The sequence below is a fragment of the Lactuca serriola genome, chromosome 4 (assembly GCF_051521515.1).
Source record: "Lactuca serriola cultivar US96UC23 chromosome 4, Lser_US96UC23_V15, whole genome shotgun sequence".
NCBI classification, from domain to species: Eukaryota; Viridiplantae; Streptophyta; class Magnoliopsida; order Asterales; family Asteraceae; genus Lactuca; species Lactuca serriola.
The window spans coordinates 138,106,473-138,121,450 of record NC_136411.1 but is presented as its reverse complement, the minus strand read 5'-3'; the positions used below and the strand labels follow the sequence as shown (position 1 = coordinate 138,121,450).

The 14,978-nt window shown below is 31.8% G+C and overlaps 2 protein-coding genes and 2 non-coding genes across 4 annotated transcripts; 1 reads left to right on the top strand and 3 right to left on the bottom strand.

Annotated features, from left to right (window-relative positions):
• Positions 1-4,085: 4,085 nt before the first annotated feature.
• NPC6 (non-specific phospholipase C6) lies at positions 4,086-6,909 on the top strand. The gene is made up of 3 exons (XM_079040071.1): positions 4,086-5,281; positions 6,048-6,224; positions 6,322-6,909. The coding sequence occupies exons 1-3, from the start codon at positions 4,162-4,164 to the stop codon at positions 6,621-6,623; spliced, it is 1,599 nt and encodes a 532-aa protein (XP_078896197.1). The 5' UTR covers positions 4,086-4,161; the 3' UTR covers positions 6,624-6,909.
• On the bottom strand, positions 6,692-7,825 carry LOC145102623 (mediator of RNA polymerase II transcription subunit). The gene is made up of 3 exons (XM_079040072.1): positions 7,305-7,825; positions 6,994-7,077; positions 6,692-6,920 (listed from the first exon to the last, which is right to left on the bottom strand). Exons 1-3 carry the CDS (start codon positions 7,659-7,661, stop codon positions 6,822-6,824), a joined length of 540 nt encoding a protein of 179 aa, XP_078896198.1. The 5' UTR covers positions 7,662-7,825; the 3' UTR covers positions 6,692-6,821.
• A 35-nt stretch (positions 7,826-7,860) lies between these two features.
• TRNAS-UGA (transfer RNA serine (anticodon UGA)) lies at positions 7,861-7,942 on the bottom strand. The gene has a single exon. It is a non-coding gene; the product is annotated as a tRNA-Ser (tRNA).
• Positions 7,943-13,152: 5,210 nt separating this feature from the next.
• On the bottom strand, positions 13,153-13,234 carry TRNAS-CGA (transfer RNA serine (anticodon CGA)). The gene has a single exon. It is a non-coding gene; the product is annotated as a tRNA-Ser (tRNA).
• Positions 13,235-14,978: the final 1,744 nt, after the last annotated feature.

Sequence of the window (14,978 nt, the reverse complement as noted above, 5' to 3'; positions counted from 1 at the left end):
TTCCAATGGATTTGTGATACGTTTTGATGAGTTTTCACTAAATTTACATTTGATGGAAAAAAAATTAAGGGATAGCTCGTGCTACACCGTGCAACATAGTAAATCCGCCCATGCGTGGTGTTATAAGATGACTTCATCTACTAGGGATGGAAATGAGGCGGGTTTGGGGCGGGGTTGACCATCCCTATTCCCATCCCGAAGTGTCTAACCTCCTCCCCATCCCCATCCCCATCCCTGACGGATGCGGGGAATCAAATCCCCCCCCCCCCTTTGTATTTTGGGCTTTTCCCTAGCCCATCTCCGGCCCATCCCCAACCCATCCTCAATCTATCAACATAATAAACTCAACTTACAAAAAAAAAAAAAAAAAAAAAAAAAAAAAAAAAAAAAACTAAGTTTAATAAGTGATCAAAACCAAAGCCATAAACAGATTCTGTTTACATCAATTATAAAGTTTAACAAACATCAAAACAAAAAGTGTCGATTTGGTATACAGATCGACGAACAAAGTGACGATTGATGAACACTTGGAATTGGGAACATAATTTGGTATATGGACTCTATCTCTAATGGTCTAATATAAATCATTTCATTTTAGTAGACTTAATTCAAATTCAATATATATATATATATATATATATATATATATATATATATATATATATATATATATATATATATATATATATATATCAAGGTTGTAAAAATCGCTCGACGTTAGCTAGTCGGTGGACTGGGGTCAATGGATTAATCGGTTAGGCGGAGATTAATCAGGGGATTAATCGGAAACCATTAATTGCTAATTTGTTAGATTTTAAAAAATTAAATATGACTAATATCACATAAAAGTTCATAAATACTACTAATATCTTAACAAAATAGGTTAATATGATAAATACAACATTAATCATACCTTAAATAGTTTCTATTGAGATATAACTTTTTCAAAGTGTTAAAATTTTATCGGGTTCTACTATTTCAGTCATTTTGTATGCATGGATTAATCGTTAGGCGCTCTCTCATCGGTCAAGTAGCGCCTAGGGATTAATCGGGATTTTTACAACAATGATATATATATATATATATATATATATATATATATAGTCATCAAAGCGGGGGCCGGGTGGGTTGGGGATTGTTATACCCGGCCCCGACCCCATCCCTGATTTTAGCATAATGGGGATCCCCAGCCCCGTACCCGGTATCCGTTTTGGCGTGGAATACACGTTTCCGATTGGGGCGGGTCAACCGGGTTCCCCGCCGGATCGGGTGAAATTTCCATCCCTAACATATGTGGCTTTAGAGTGCAGATCAGCGACAACTGTAGTTTACTGATGGCATCCGAAGAAAATTGATGGTGCAGATCAACGATGTCTGAAGGTGGTTTGATGTCCACCGATTTAGGGTTTTCTTCCATTGGTATGGATAATAGAGAGGGATAGTAAATAGATATATCAAATTATTGGGTTTAGGAGTAGCTGGGGTAAAGTTGAGGTGAATGTGGGGTTGGCTCCTTTAATCGTTTTCCTTTATTTTATTGTTTAAATACTTAAACAACTAATAAATAAATAATAAATTATTTAAAAAAAAAAAAAAGAAATGGTGATTGCAATATAGTACAATTTTACATCTGGTATGAATCAAAGATACAACAACATAAATATTGTCCGAGTTAACACGTATTACCAAACCAAGAGGACCATCCGTGTAATTTACTCTCTTAAATAAAAGAGTGGCAATAATTTTTGTAATTCACAGCATAAGTCGCTGTGAATTAAAAGGATGTAAACATATGGGTCCAAAAGGATGTCGGTGTTAGTGTCGGTGACTATCCTATACATGCCACCATGTGATCATGCTTCTTCAATATTAATTTTATTGGTAAAAATTACATCAAATTAAACACAATTTTATATTTAAAATATATTATTTTTAAAAAGAAAAATGAAATTATATAGTTATTTATGCATATAAGTTACTGTACACGTGTAACATATAAAACAAAGTTATCATGGCGGTTCAATTACATGATATATAACTTTAAGATCGACACAATTTAAATCTTGCATTAACTTACGCATGTGAAATTTTTTGTATAATATGCATAGCGGAAACTTGCTATTTATTATTTGTAAAACAATTGTTAATTTTTATTTTGCATTTAGTTAAATTTATATATTGAAACTAGTTTATAATCTGTAGAAACCACGGTTATAAAAATAATTAAACTTTTATAATAAAAAAAAATCAAAATTATTAATCAATTATTTTAAATAAATTACTAATTAAGAGATATTTTTATTAGTTATGTGAAATTATAATCGTTGATTCAAATAAATATATAAAAATAATTTTTAATATATATTAGACATTTTTTGTGAATTAATAAAAACAATAATATAAAATTTAAAATTTAATTTAAAATGGAGAATAAATACATTGAAAATAGCATCACATTAATGAGGAGGTTTAATAAATTTAAAATGAAGAACTAATAGATTGACAAGTGGCAACACATTAATTAATAGGTCTAATATAATGACACATGACAAAAGAACTACTCTTTTATTAGTATAAGGAGATTCTAGTTGTCGAGAGCTTTGAAAATTCAAAAATTCATCAACCTTTTTTTAAGTTCCATATACCATACATATATAATATATTCTTGGCATTTATCAAAATATGCAATTAAATTTCACAGATTTGATCATATGTTGTGTGAATTATCAGTGATTATGATAGAAAATTTGTAAATAATAGCTATATTGAGGTTTTTTTAGCAAAAATGTGTAGGCCAATTATTGGAATGGAAAAACCCTATTTAATGTTTTGCTTATTAAACACCATAATTATAATACACACAAAAAACCCTCACATCTATTGAAAAAACTCTTATATTATTTTGTTATATTATATAAAGTCTCATATTATTTTAACCCATACTTAAAAGCCCTTATATCAAATAATATTAATAACAAAAAAAACAGTCTATTATACCTTATATGAACGAATCAGTTTATTAAAAAAACATTTTTTTAATATAAGATCATGCAAATACTCACCTTAAAACATGATTTAATGTCTTATTTTTATTCAAATTCAGATTGGGATGTGTATGTGAAACACGTAATGATTAGAATAAGCGGGATTTGTCTTTAAAAAATCTTGGATCATGACAGCATTTCCCCCTTTTTCCAGGCAACCTAATTTATTGTAACAACGTATTGCTTATTTGCTTTCTATCTATATAATGATTAAAGTTTATAAACGTCAAAAAAAGAAAAAACAAACTTCAAACCTACATTTATCTACTCAATCGCTATTTATTATCACCATTAAAAGTATACCAATTCTGTTTCCTAATAAATACTCTATGGTTTAACATCTTTATTATGTTATAACGTAATTATTTTAAACTTACATTTAAGAGTAAATTGCTTTAAGTTACTTGTTTAAAAAAACGGTTCAAATAAGTTTTTTGTTTTTTAATTTTTCATTATTATTTGAGGCTTTTTATAACGTTGTTTTTTCCATATCCGAACTATATATTAAGATCAAAATTACAAAAATCAGGGATAAAACAGTCACTAACAAAAACTATAAATATAAAAGGATAAAAAAAAAACTTTTTTGATCGAAATTAAGAGTATAAATTATACTCTAAGGACCAAAATTTATAGATTACTTTTTTTTTTAACATACATACAGTTCCGGTTTTGAGGCCAATGCTTCTATTGTGAGTGCAAAAAGTCCAAACTCGTACGTAGGTTCATGTGCATTGTTTGTGTGCATACGACAACCTTGTTGTCTGCAATTTCATTATTAAAGTGAGAAAGGAATATACAAATTTACAAATTTACAAAATTACAAATCATTTGTATATTTGTCGATATCTTCATATATCACATGCATACATTATATTATGATTTATACATACATCCATTCTTCTCAATTTGCACTTGTGATTTATCTTTGGCCCCATTTCCTGTCTTTTCTTGCTTTTAAAAAAGTAAAATAAATAAATAAATAAAAGAATTTGTTATTTAACTATATAATATAAAATTTCTAGTTTAGTTCTAGTTTCCTGCCACTTTTGCTTCCCACTTCTTTAGCTTTCACCTTCAAAGAGTGAAAAAGCTTCCTTCTTTACCAAAACCCTCCATGGAAAGAACCAGAAGACCTTCATTTTCATCCATTTTCTTGCTTCTTTTCACTGTTTCTAGTGTTCTTGATCCGACCCGGTTTGCAGATGCATCGGGTCAAGATCAACAACCCATCAAGAGGATTGTGGTGTTGGTTCTTGAGAACAGATCTTTCGATCACATGATTGGGTGGATGAAGAAATCTATAAACCCATCAATCAATGGCGTCACGGGTAGAGAATGCAACCCGGTTTCAACCAACTTGACCCGAAAACAACCACAAGAAGACGAAACTCAAGAATCATCCATCTGTTTCACTGATGATGCAAAGTACGTGGATCCGGATCCGGGTCATTCATTCGAAGACGTGGAAAAACAGGTATTCGGGTCAAATCCAATTCCCTCAATGACTGGTTTTGTCGAACAAGCATTATCAGTATCACCAAATCTTTCTGAAACAGTTATGAAAGGATTCAAACCTGAAAATGTTCCAATTTTTGCGAAATTAGTTCAAGAATTTGCGGTTTTTGATAGATGGTTTTCTTCAATTCCGGGTCCGACCCAACCCAATAGACTATTCGTATATTCAGCCACTTCTCATGGGTCAACAAGTCATGTCGCAAAACAATTAGCAAAAGGGTACCCACAAAAAACAATCTTTGATTCACTTCATGAGAATGGGAAAGATTGGGGTGTATATTTTCAAAACATACCCACAACTTTGTTTTATAGAAATTTGAGGAAGTTAAAGTATGTGTTCAAGTTCCATCAATATTCTACCTTTAAACAACATGCTAAAGATGGTAAGTTGCCAAATTTGAGTGTGATTGAGCCAAGATACTTTGACATAAAGGGTTTCCCGGCAAATGATGATCATCCATCACATGATGTGGCAAATGGACAAAATTTGGTGAAGGAAGTTTATGAGACATTGAGGGCAAGTCCACAATGGAATGAGAGTCTTTTGGTGATTACTTATGATGAACATGGTGGATTCTATGATCATGTTAAGACTCCTTATGTTAATGTTCCTAACCCCGATGGGAATACGGGCCCCGCACCATCGTTTTTTAAGTTTGATAGGTTGGGTGTTAGGGTTCCTACGATTATGGTCTCTCCTTGGATCAAGAAAGGCACCGGTAAGATTCAAATCTCTCATTCTATAAAGATTCAAATGATTGCCCCTAGGGTGTAACTCGGTTGGTTTTGGGATAATATACTTATACAGAAGATACGGTTTAAGTTTTAGCAGTCGCAGTATGGTAATTTTTAATGGGCTCCTTGTGGACCTATGCCAATATAGCAGAGCAGGACGTTGTGTACCTGATTTATCTACCTCTCACATGATGTGTGAATTTTAATGAACTCCATGTGGTAGGATGATCATTGTTGGTCGGTTCGATTTTTTACACCGAACCAAAAAGTAAAGTTTTTTCACTTGGGAAAACCTAACCATCATTTTTTTCGGTTTCGGTTTTTAGTTTTTATTTTTTTTTGGTTTTTTTTTCTAATTATAACAAAAAAAAAACAAGTAATTCACTAACAAAATAATATAAGACAACATAAACATATACTTATTATTTTAATTCTCAATAGAAAATGCAAATACAAGTTATTTATTATTTTAATTTTTAACACACTCGATAAATTCAACGTATACATATAATGACTTTGTTTTGGGTATTTAACCTAACAAAATGTTGTGTACATAATTTACTTCTCACATAATGTACGAGTTTTGGAGGCACTAGGCTTTTGCCAACCCCCCTAACAGTCTGTTGTGTATCCTAACAGTCTCTTGTGTATCTGATTTACCTCTACCTAATAATGCCATTAAGGCAGACTGTTGTGTACCTAAGTTACCTGATGTTTTACACATGTTTATAACTTTAAATTCTTTTGCAGTGATTAGTAACCCTAATGGACCAACATCCAATTCCGAATACGAGCATTCTTCCATACCCGCAACCATAAAAAAGATGTTCAATTTATCATCAAACTTTTTAACTCATAGAGATGCATGGGCTGGAACCTTCGAACATGTCATTCAACAACTAACCTCTCCAAGAACAGATTGCCCAGGTAATTTTCAGCACACCCAATTAAAAATTTAAATTATATCAAATGAGTTTATCAATTAAATTAATGATTTTTCTTTTTTTTGTTAAATTGGTTTCAGAGTTTCTCCCTGAAGCTAATCCTTTGAGAAATACAGAACCAGATGACACAAGAGGACTCTCTCAATTTCAAAGTGAAGTGGTTCAATTAGCTGCTGTTCTTAATGGTGATCATTTCTTGAGTAGTTTTCCAGATGAAATGAGCAAGAAAATGAATGTGAAAGAAGCTTATACGTATGTAAAAGGTGCAGTTTCAAGATTCATAACTGCTAGCAAAGAAGCTATCAATTTGGGTGCTGATGAATCTGCCATTGTTGACATGAGATCATCTCTTACTACCAGATCAGTTATTCACAACAAATGAAAGATTTAGATCAGATCAGATCAGATCATATGTGTATGCATCTTTTTTCGTGGTTGTAAACTATAAAGTTGAAATCAGAAAAAATGTAGATTTTCCATGTAAACTTTTGCAATCTTTCATTACAACTTTTTGTATTATTACATGGTGATAAGAAGGGAAAGTTTTACTAGAAAGATGAGTAGGAATAGCTACTTGAGTTCATACAACAATTGGGCTTTGCCATGATGAAATGTCTGTAATGAGGTCTCGAAGCTGATCTATGAGAATCTTTAAATGTTTGTTTTTATCTTCAAGCTCCTATAATGAACACAACATATTAATTAGAAAAAGTTGCAGGATAAGATATGAAGTTATGGAGAAAACTTGATACCTTTCTTAAAGCAGAGGCTCTATCTTCTAGCTTCTCAGCATCCATTTCATCAGTTAACATTGGATCAATGTCATAAGCCTTGGCCTTCATTTGCAGATAAAAAATTCAAGATGAAATATTATAATTTCATTATTCATATCACGTCTTGCAACCATTAAACATAGCAAAAGCATAAGCATAAGCATAAACATAAGCTTCCTCGATTTTAGTTTTTAGGAGACTTGTAAATAGTTTGATAATCACATCATCAATGGATCAGATGCTAAATCGAGGAGAAAATTGCGATCTTATTGAAAAGCCGGAAACTTTACCTTTTTTGAATTGGGAATAGCAATGAGAACAGAACGGAGAGCTGCGACAGATGCTTTATACCGGAGACGAGCTTCATCGAGGGCTCCACCGCCCATCTCAAAGTGATGAGCGGCGTCCGACGATGTAGCGTCACCGTTACTTACGCCATTGGATGGCCCGTGGTGGCCATTGGTAGTGTTGACATTAGGAGGTGGAGAAGACGTGGACCATAAATTAGGGTTGCAGAGTTCATCGTTCATCGAAGATAATATCTGAAATGCTGATTCTATCGTATCTTCCAAATGTTTTTGCCCTTCCATTGCCAACTCTTGTGTCGATTTCTGACTCGTGCTGATCGTGCTGCTAGTCTCTTCCATTGATTCAGAATCTAAACACGAAATTGAAATCGTGGAGCAAAACACAATTGCAAACCCTGAGGTTTTGCGATTGACTGAAACTGGAAGAGAGTGATCGGAGATCCACAAAGATGATCGGATTGGACAAAACCCTAATAAAAAAACGTCCAGCAAAAACAAATAAAAAAAAGAAGAAAATAGATTTAATGAAAAATTTAAGCGTCGACAGCAGGGTTCGAACCTGCGCGGGCGAAGCCCAACAGATTTCAAGTCTGTCTCCTTAACCACTCGGACATATCGACTTCTTTGATTTTTGGGCATATTTCGTCATTTTCAAGTTGGATGGCTATTGGTAAGATTTTAATTTTTGAATGTTATTTTGTTGAAGTATAACACTACTTATTATGAAAAAATAGCTTCAATGTTCTTTCAACACCATTAATAATACCCGTCATGTGACAAAATTCTATAACCAGTGTTGTAAAAATCAGCGGTCTTTTAGTGTCTACGATTAATGTTAGTCGGTCGAGCTAGACGGAGTCAGTTTTAAGCGGTTTAGATGGTCTAAGCCGGTAAAAAAATCAAACACGCAAATTCAAAAACAAATCCTGATTAATCAAATTTATGATATTAGGTGATTAAGTTATGATGATTGGTGACTAAAACTGTTAAAAAGATTCCCAATTAGTCTAAAAAGTATTATATACGATAATTTAAATATTTAGATGGTTGGATATGCAAAAGTTTTATGATTACTTACTTATTTTGTTAGGATATAGGTAATATTTAATTTTTTTAAAAATAAATTCTATTATAATTAAGAGTCTTTGTCTAGACCGATTAGTCTCTTAACCACAGTCAACCGCCCGACCACCGCCTAAAGACTTTTAGAACATTGCCAATAACCTTTCTTACCATAATGGTAGAAATTGACATGTCGTCCATGGTGTTTATTTTTTATTGGATTGAATGGAAAACTTTTGGATAACTCATTTGCATTTGCATCTTTTCTCGTTGTATGATATTTTCTTCACACACCCTTCCCCGATTATTAGCACTGATGAGCTTTTAAGGAAGTTCTTGTCGGTATGGAATTTTCCTAGTCATGAATATTATAGTTCATGATGAACCCGTCATATGACTTAGGAAAACTATTTATATTTGGGATGAGTTTTGTAACATCCCAATAATTTCAAATAAAATTTAGTTTTTAAAACATTCTCAAACATCCAATAATCTTATCAAATCAACCAAAAGTGTATCATAGTAAAAATATTATCAGAATACAAAATCTAAAAATCACATAACGCGGAAAACATGGGAGGATACGGTGCGATCATGTCAGACCCTTCCCTTTCGAGTTGGAACTACCTGACACATAAACTGAAAATTGTAAGAACAAATCTTAGTGAGCTCCCTCAAAATACCCCTTTCAGTCTCTTTCAACCGCTACTAGGTCTATTTCACCCTCTTTGGTCTCTTTCAACCGGTACATGGTATATTTCACCCCCTTCGGTCTCTTTCAACCGGTACCGGGTCTATTTCACTCCCTATAACTAGCATACAATCATAACAACAAGATTCAAAGAGACAACAAGCATAAAAAGCATAACAGAAAATGTCACGAAGACACTATCCTCCTATAAACATAATTTAGTGGGTCGGCTTTGGTGCCTTCGACCCACGGGTACAGTGAAGGAACTCACCTCAGTTTGAAGATAAAAAAACCACACTCGGGCTGCTGAATCGAAAATCCCCACACTAAAACACAAATAACATAACCCTAATTAGCCATTAGGTCATTAACCCAAATCGAGGGTCCAGATTCTAAATCTCAACTCCTAGGGTAAAAAGTCTGCTTTACCCTTACCTTAATGGGTCTAACATATCATGGTCCAACTCCAAACTATCCCAAAGTCCAAAAGACACTCAAAGCCCAATATGGGCCCTAATCCACAAAGGCCCAACTCAGCAAGACTTGTAGCCCAACAAGAGTGAGCCCAAAACCTTAGAGTCTAAAAGTGGACTAAAATCAAAGGAAGCCCACTATACAACATACGCCCTACGTACCCGACCCCTACACCCTGCGTACCTGTGTTGACCTGAAAATAGGCTCCTGATGTAGTAAGCGTACTAAGGAGTACGTCCAACGTACTGGCCAGTGAGCCAGTCTTCAACTTTTTGACTTAATCCATTAAGTCCTTAACGTCCAACCAACAGATTTACTTCATTCTAAGGTCTTAATACGTGAAGTTGGCAACTTTACTCCTTTGCATGACTTATTAGGACCCAATATTCGTTTTTATCTATCTAAGTTCATAAGATGAACACTAACTCTTGTATGGTTCAACAAAAACCATCAAGATGACATTTTTTATGCACTAACATCATCAGAAATGCTAAGATATAACATTCTAGCTCCTAGAGTAACTCATATTCACAAGGATGGTTCAAGGGACCATAAATATGCTTAAAACAAGCCCTAGACTAGATCTAACACATAGATTCATCAATATAGAAGCTTTATACCTCCAATAAGCTGGAAAGAGTGAATAACCTCAGGATCTACAATATCCCACTTGATCAATGCTCCTCTACAAGGCTTCTTCTTCTTCAAAGAGCACCACACACACACACACCAAAACACACATAAGGGTCAATCTCTTGAGAAATGGGTTAGGGTTTCGAGACATAGCTCAAAAGAGGCAATGAAGAATGATAAGGTGAAGGTTTGGGGGACATAAGTGTTGGATTAGTGTTTAAGCCCGTAACTATATTTGGTAAGTATTTGACCCGGTTATGCATGGTCCTTTTGGGTTGCCTTCACCAAAGCAACATGATAGGATGATTTATGAATAAAGAGGTTATTATGATTTATTACTATGTTATATGAATAATATATTAATGGAGAAATCATATAATTAAATTAATATTAGACAAGAATTAATTAAGAAATTCATTATGTGGCTAAAAGAAATTAATTTAATAACAGGGACTTAAACTGTCAATTGTGTGATAGTTGAGTATTGGGCTGAGGAGCCTCTTGGACTAGGCATGAACGAAATTAGGATGTGTCTATCCCTAATTTCGGCCCTAAGGCCCTATCCCATAATCTTCCTTGGATAGCTTAAGGCCTAAGCTGTCCATTAGGGTTTTTGACTGAAACCCTAGCAGCTCCAGTATAAATAGGACCCTTAGGCTCCAGAAATCAACTACCTTATTCCCAAGAGTGCAAGAGCCGAATTCAAGAGCCTCCAACCTCACTCCAAGATCATTCTTTTTCTATTGGTGTTTGTAAGCCATTAGAGGAGTGACACTTGTGACTCTAAGCTTCAAAGACAAGAAGATTTAAGCAAGCAACAAGAGGTAATGATCTAGATCTGATTTGTATCATTAATTTCGAATTATTCTCATTAGATCTAGGGTTTGAAAGTCTTTGATGAATGCATGTACAATTAGAGAACCTAGATCCAAGCATTAGGGTTTGCATGAGCACATATGATGTTCTTTTGACTCAAACCCATCAATAAGGTGCTTAAATAGGGTGCAAACCCTAAACATTAGGGTTTACCCCTGACGGACATATGCCTCGTGCACAACTAGATACCCCCAGCGTACCAGGGGGGCTAACCCCGTGCCATGCATCCTTTAGAGCACTCCCGACATACGTTATGTACGCCCATCGTACTAGGTCGTAAGCCAAAAATAAAAGTGAAGTGTATAGCTAAGAATTTACCCCGATGAACCGGGCGTTACAAGTTTCAACTATGTCCCCACAAGAGATCCTAACTTCTCAAGTTGGTCAACGTAATTATTCATATTCAAAACACGAGTGCCAACATATTGATCTTCCTCCATCCTGCATGCATGGATGATTATTTTTATATTCATTGATCATACGCACAACAATATCTTCAACTAGTAGGTAACCATTACCATCTATATTTCTGTATAAATCTTTGATGCTTATGAGACTCTCGATAGACAACTAGTATCTATTTGGAATGTTTAGCCTCTTTTTGCCTTGTGCTTCGTCTAACTCGGGCTCCGATCAAATCGTCCAAATTAGAAGATTTGAATTTTTACCTTAGGTCTAACTAGGGCACATAAAATCAATTTGGATGACATATAATTATGTCTTACCATGCCCTAAATATACATATAATTTAACTCTTGGATGATAATAAAATTTAGTGTGTTTGACGGTCTTTTTATAATCTATAATGATAGTTTATATATATATATATATATATATATATATATATATATATATATATATATATATATATATATATATATATATATATAAAATGTTTACCATTGGATAAGTCATTTAATTAAAGGTTAAAGTTATGTTAACCGATATAGATGCTCTAAGTAGTTTTCTTATTTCTTATAGTATTTTTTTCTTTTTAATTTAATTTTACATTCTTTTGCTAGATTTCATAGTTCTTAGTCGATTCTTTTTTATTACAAACTAGAAATTGCTTTGTCCCCGCTTCGTTGGGACAAAATTACGTAACTAGAAATTGCTTTTTCCAAATGTCGATTCCTTTTTATTACAAACTAGAAATTGTTTTTTCCAAATGTCACTCTCATTCAATTTACCAAATGTCATTTTGTGGTTATTTTGAATGAATTTTTTTCTACATGTCATTTTATTGATTTTTCTATTTTAATAAATTTCACATAATACTTTAATGTAATAATTACAATAAATGTAGTAATAAATGAATATCAATTTCATTAATGGATATACATTCTTATTTCAAAATTCACAAATTAAAGCTCATTAGTTTATTTTGTTTATTTATTTAAATTTAAAAGATAAAAAATCAATTTTAATAATTCATTATTTTTCTTATTTTCTTATAAATCTAAAGTTCTTAAATATTTAGACCTTTATATTTACTTTTTTTAATTAACTCATATAATACATGAGTCTTACACCTAGTTTAATATATATAGTTATGGATTAATCCTAATAGCTTTTTTTTGGTATTTTCTCACAACATTCAAAATTTATCAAGTTCAAACTCTTGTTTTTTTTTTTCGTTCACAATTTCATTTTGAGTTGTATGTTAGTCTTTTTATTCTTATAAAAAAAAAAAAAAAAAAAAAAACAAACAACCATCTTCATCGTATGTTTCTAAATCATTCCATCAAAAGAGCATATTTGTTCATTAATTTTGGGTAAAGTTCATCGTTTAACATATCATGCTCCGTTTATTTGACCCCCACCATTTTAGTGAATAGCTCCCTTTCTAAATCATTCCATCATAAAAAGAGCATATTTGTTCATTTAAGATTAAAATTCTAAGTTAAAACAATTCGATTTTTTAGTCCAACTAGGTGTTACAATTTATAATTTTATATTTATACATCAAGTACGTTGGCAACCAATAAACATAGGAAAACATGAGTCCAATTATGTTTTACAAGACTTGTAAACAGTACATCAATGGCGCATACAGCAATTAAAAAAAATAATAATAAAGAAAAAGTAAAATATCGTCGACAGCAGGATTCGAACCTGCGCAGGCAAAGCCCAACAGATTTCGAGTCTGTCTCCTTAACCACTCGGACATATCGACTCATTTGTTCGACAAAGGACACATATTAATATAAATATATTCTTATAATCTCCATAGGACCATAGATAATGGGCTAATTTATTAGAAGCTGGACGTTTTTTTTTTTATTTAGTCTTTATTATTTATATAAAAGCCCAATTACATCTCATTTCTTTTTAATATCTAACTGATTTCATGATATTAGTTACTGAACAAAAAAGTGAGTAAATTATTTTATTTTATTTTTGGGATATTATAAAAGTGACTAAATAAATATAAAATAAAAGTTAAATAACAAAATATGATTTGTAATCTATAAATACTTTCACGTTTAATGAAAATTAGTATTTAGTTACTACACGCGTCACGGCATAGAACTACTTTGCAAAGTAGAGTATAAAAATGTTTTAAAAAGAGCGATTCAAACAATTATGTGTATTGTTTGGTATGATACTACATACAATCATTCATTAAAAAATTAGTTGGGATACCCGTATAACACACGAGTTGTTTAAAACAAAATGTTAAATACAAATTATTAAACAATAAGTTTATTTGAATTTGAAATTTTAAATAAATATAAATTAAAAAAATGAAAAAATTAAATTAAAATTATGTGTTAAGTTGCCAGACCCATGTATTAAATGTGTTAATTATAACAAAATTTTAAATACGAAGGTTTCGATTGTAAATTTATTTAAAATTGAAATTGAAGTTTGAAATTTAAAATTTAAAATTTGAAATTAATATAGTTATTATGGTATGTTTAATTTATAGAAACTAAATTAATGGTATATATTTAATAATGATAAATGAAGTAAATGACAAGTGGAAAATAAATATCTTAAAATTATGACAAAATGACATGTGACATAATGCATGAGAGTATGACAAGTGGCAAAAAAAAAACCTTCATGTATTAGAGAGGATTAAAATAATAAAAACGAATATTAATAAAAACGAAAACTATAAAAAATACAAAGAACCAAAAACGTAACTTTAAAATATTTAAATTATTAAAATCATAACTTATAAAATATTAATAACTAGTATTTGAGCCCGTGTTTTGCCACATGTTCTTACGTGTTTTTACAGTGTATTAGACATGGAATTGATTAAATCAATATATCATATACGTAAAAGTATTAAAAAGGTAAGCTCAAAAAAACTTTTGATTAAATCTAAGACCAAAACAGTAAAAATTTTAACTTAAGAAAAAAAGGTTTATGTTTGGACAAAAAAGCAAAGAAAAAAATCATATTGTTGAAAATTATAAATAAAACAAAATATTTGGTAGGATTTTGATTTGTGACGGATTTGGTCCGTAAAACAATAAGTAGTAATTTTTTTTCTCAAAATGTCAAATATTTAAAATTCTTTTGTTGTTTGATAATAGCTACAAAACAACAATAGTATGAAGGAAACTAGTGCAAGTGTTTTTTTTTTAATAGTTAAGAGACTATTTTTGTAATTTGTATGGATTGTGAATAAAAAGAAAAGAATGAAGGGCCATTTCAGTAAATTTATATTCACCGTTCAGTGAATTCAATATAACGAGGCTACAGTAGCACCTAAGAATAGTGAATCCCTCACAAAAGATTTTTTCAATGAATAAATGCTCATTTAAGCGGCTTAAGATAGTAATTTTAGTTTGGGACTTTTTCATAAATCAATTTTAGTTTGAGATTTTTTCATAAATTAGAGTAAAATATTAGGACTTTTCCGGAGATTTCCCATTAATAAACTGTAAACTAGGTGTAAGAAT

Coding starts and splice junctions, on each gene's coding strand:
- NPC6 (XM_079040071.1), top strand. CDS start 4,162: ATGGAAAGAACCAGAAGACCTTCATTTTCATCCATTTTCTTGCTTCTT. Junction 5,282..6,047: donor TTGGATCAAGAAAGGCACCG/GTAAGATTCAAA, acceptor ATTCTTTTGCAG/TGATTAGTAACCCTAATGGA. Junction 6,225..6,321: donor TCCAAGAACAGATTGCCCAG/GTAATTTTCAGC, acceptor AATTGGTTTCAG/AGTTTCTCCCTGAAGCTAAT.
- LOC145102623 (XM_079040072.1), bottom strand. CDS start 7,661: ATGGAAGAGACTAGCAGCACGATCAGCACGAGTCAGAAATCGACACAA. Junction 7,078..7,304: donor CTATTCCCAATTCAAAAAAG/GTAAAGTTTCCG, acceptor CTGCAAATGAAG/GCCAAGGCTTATGACATTGA. Junction 6,921..6,993: donor GAGCCTCTGCTTTAAGAAAG/GTATCAAGTTTT, acceptor TGTTCATTATAG/GAGCTTGAAGATAAAAACAA.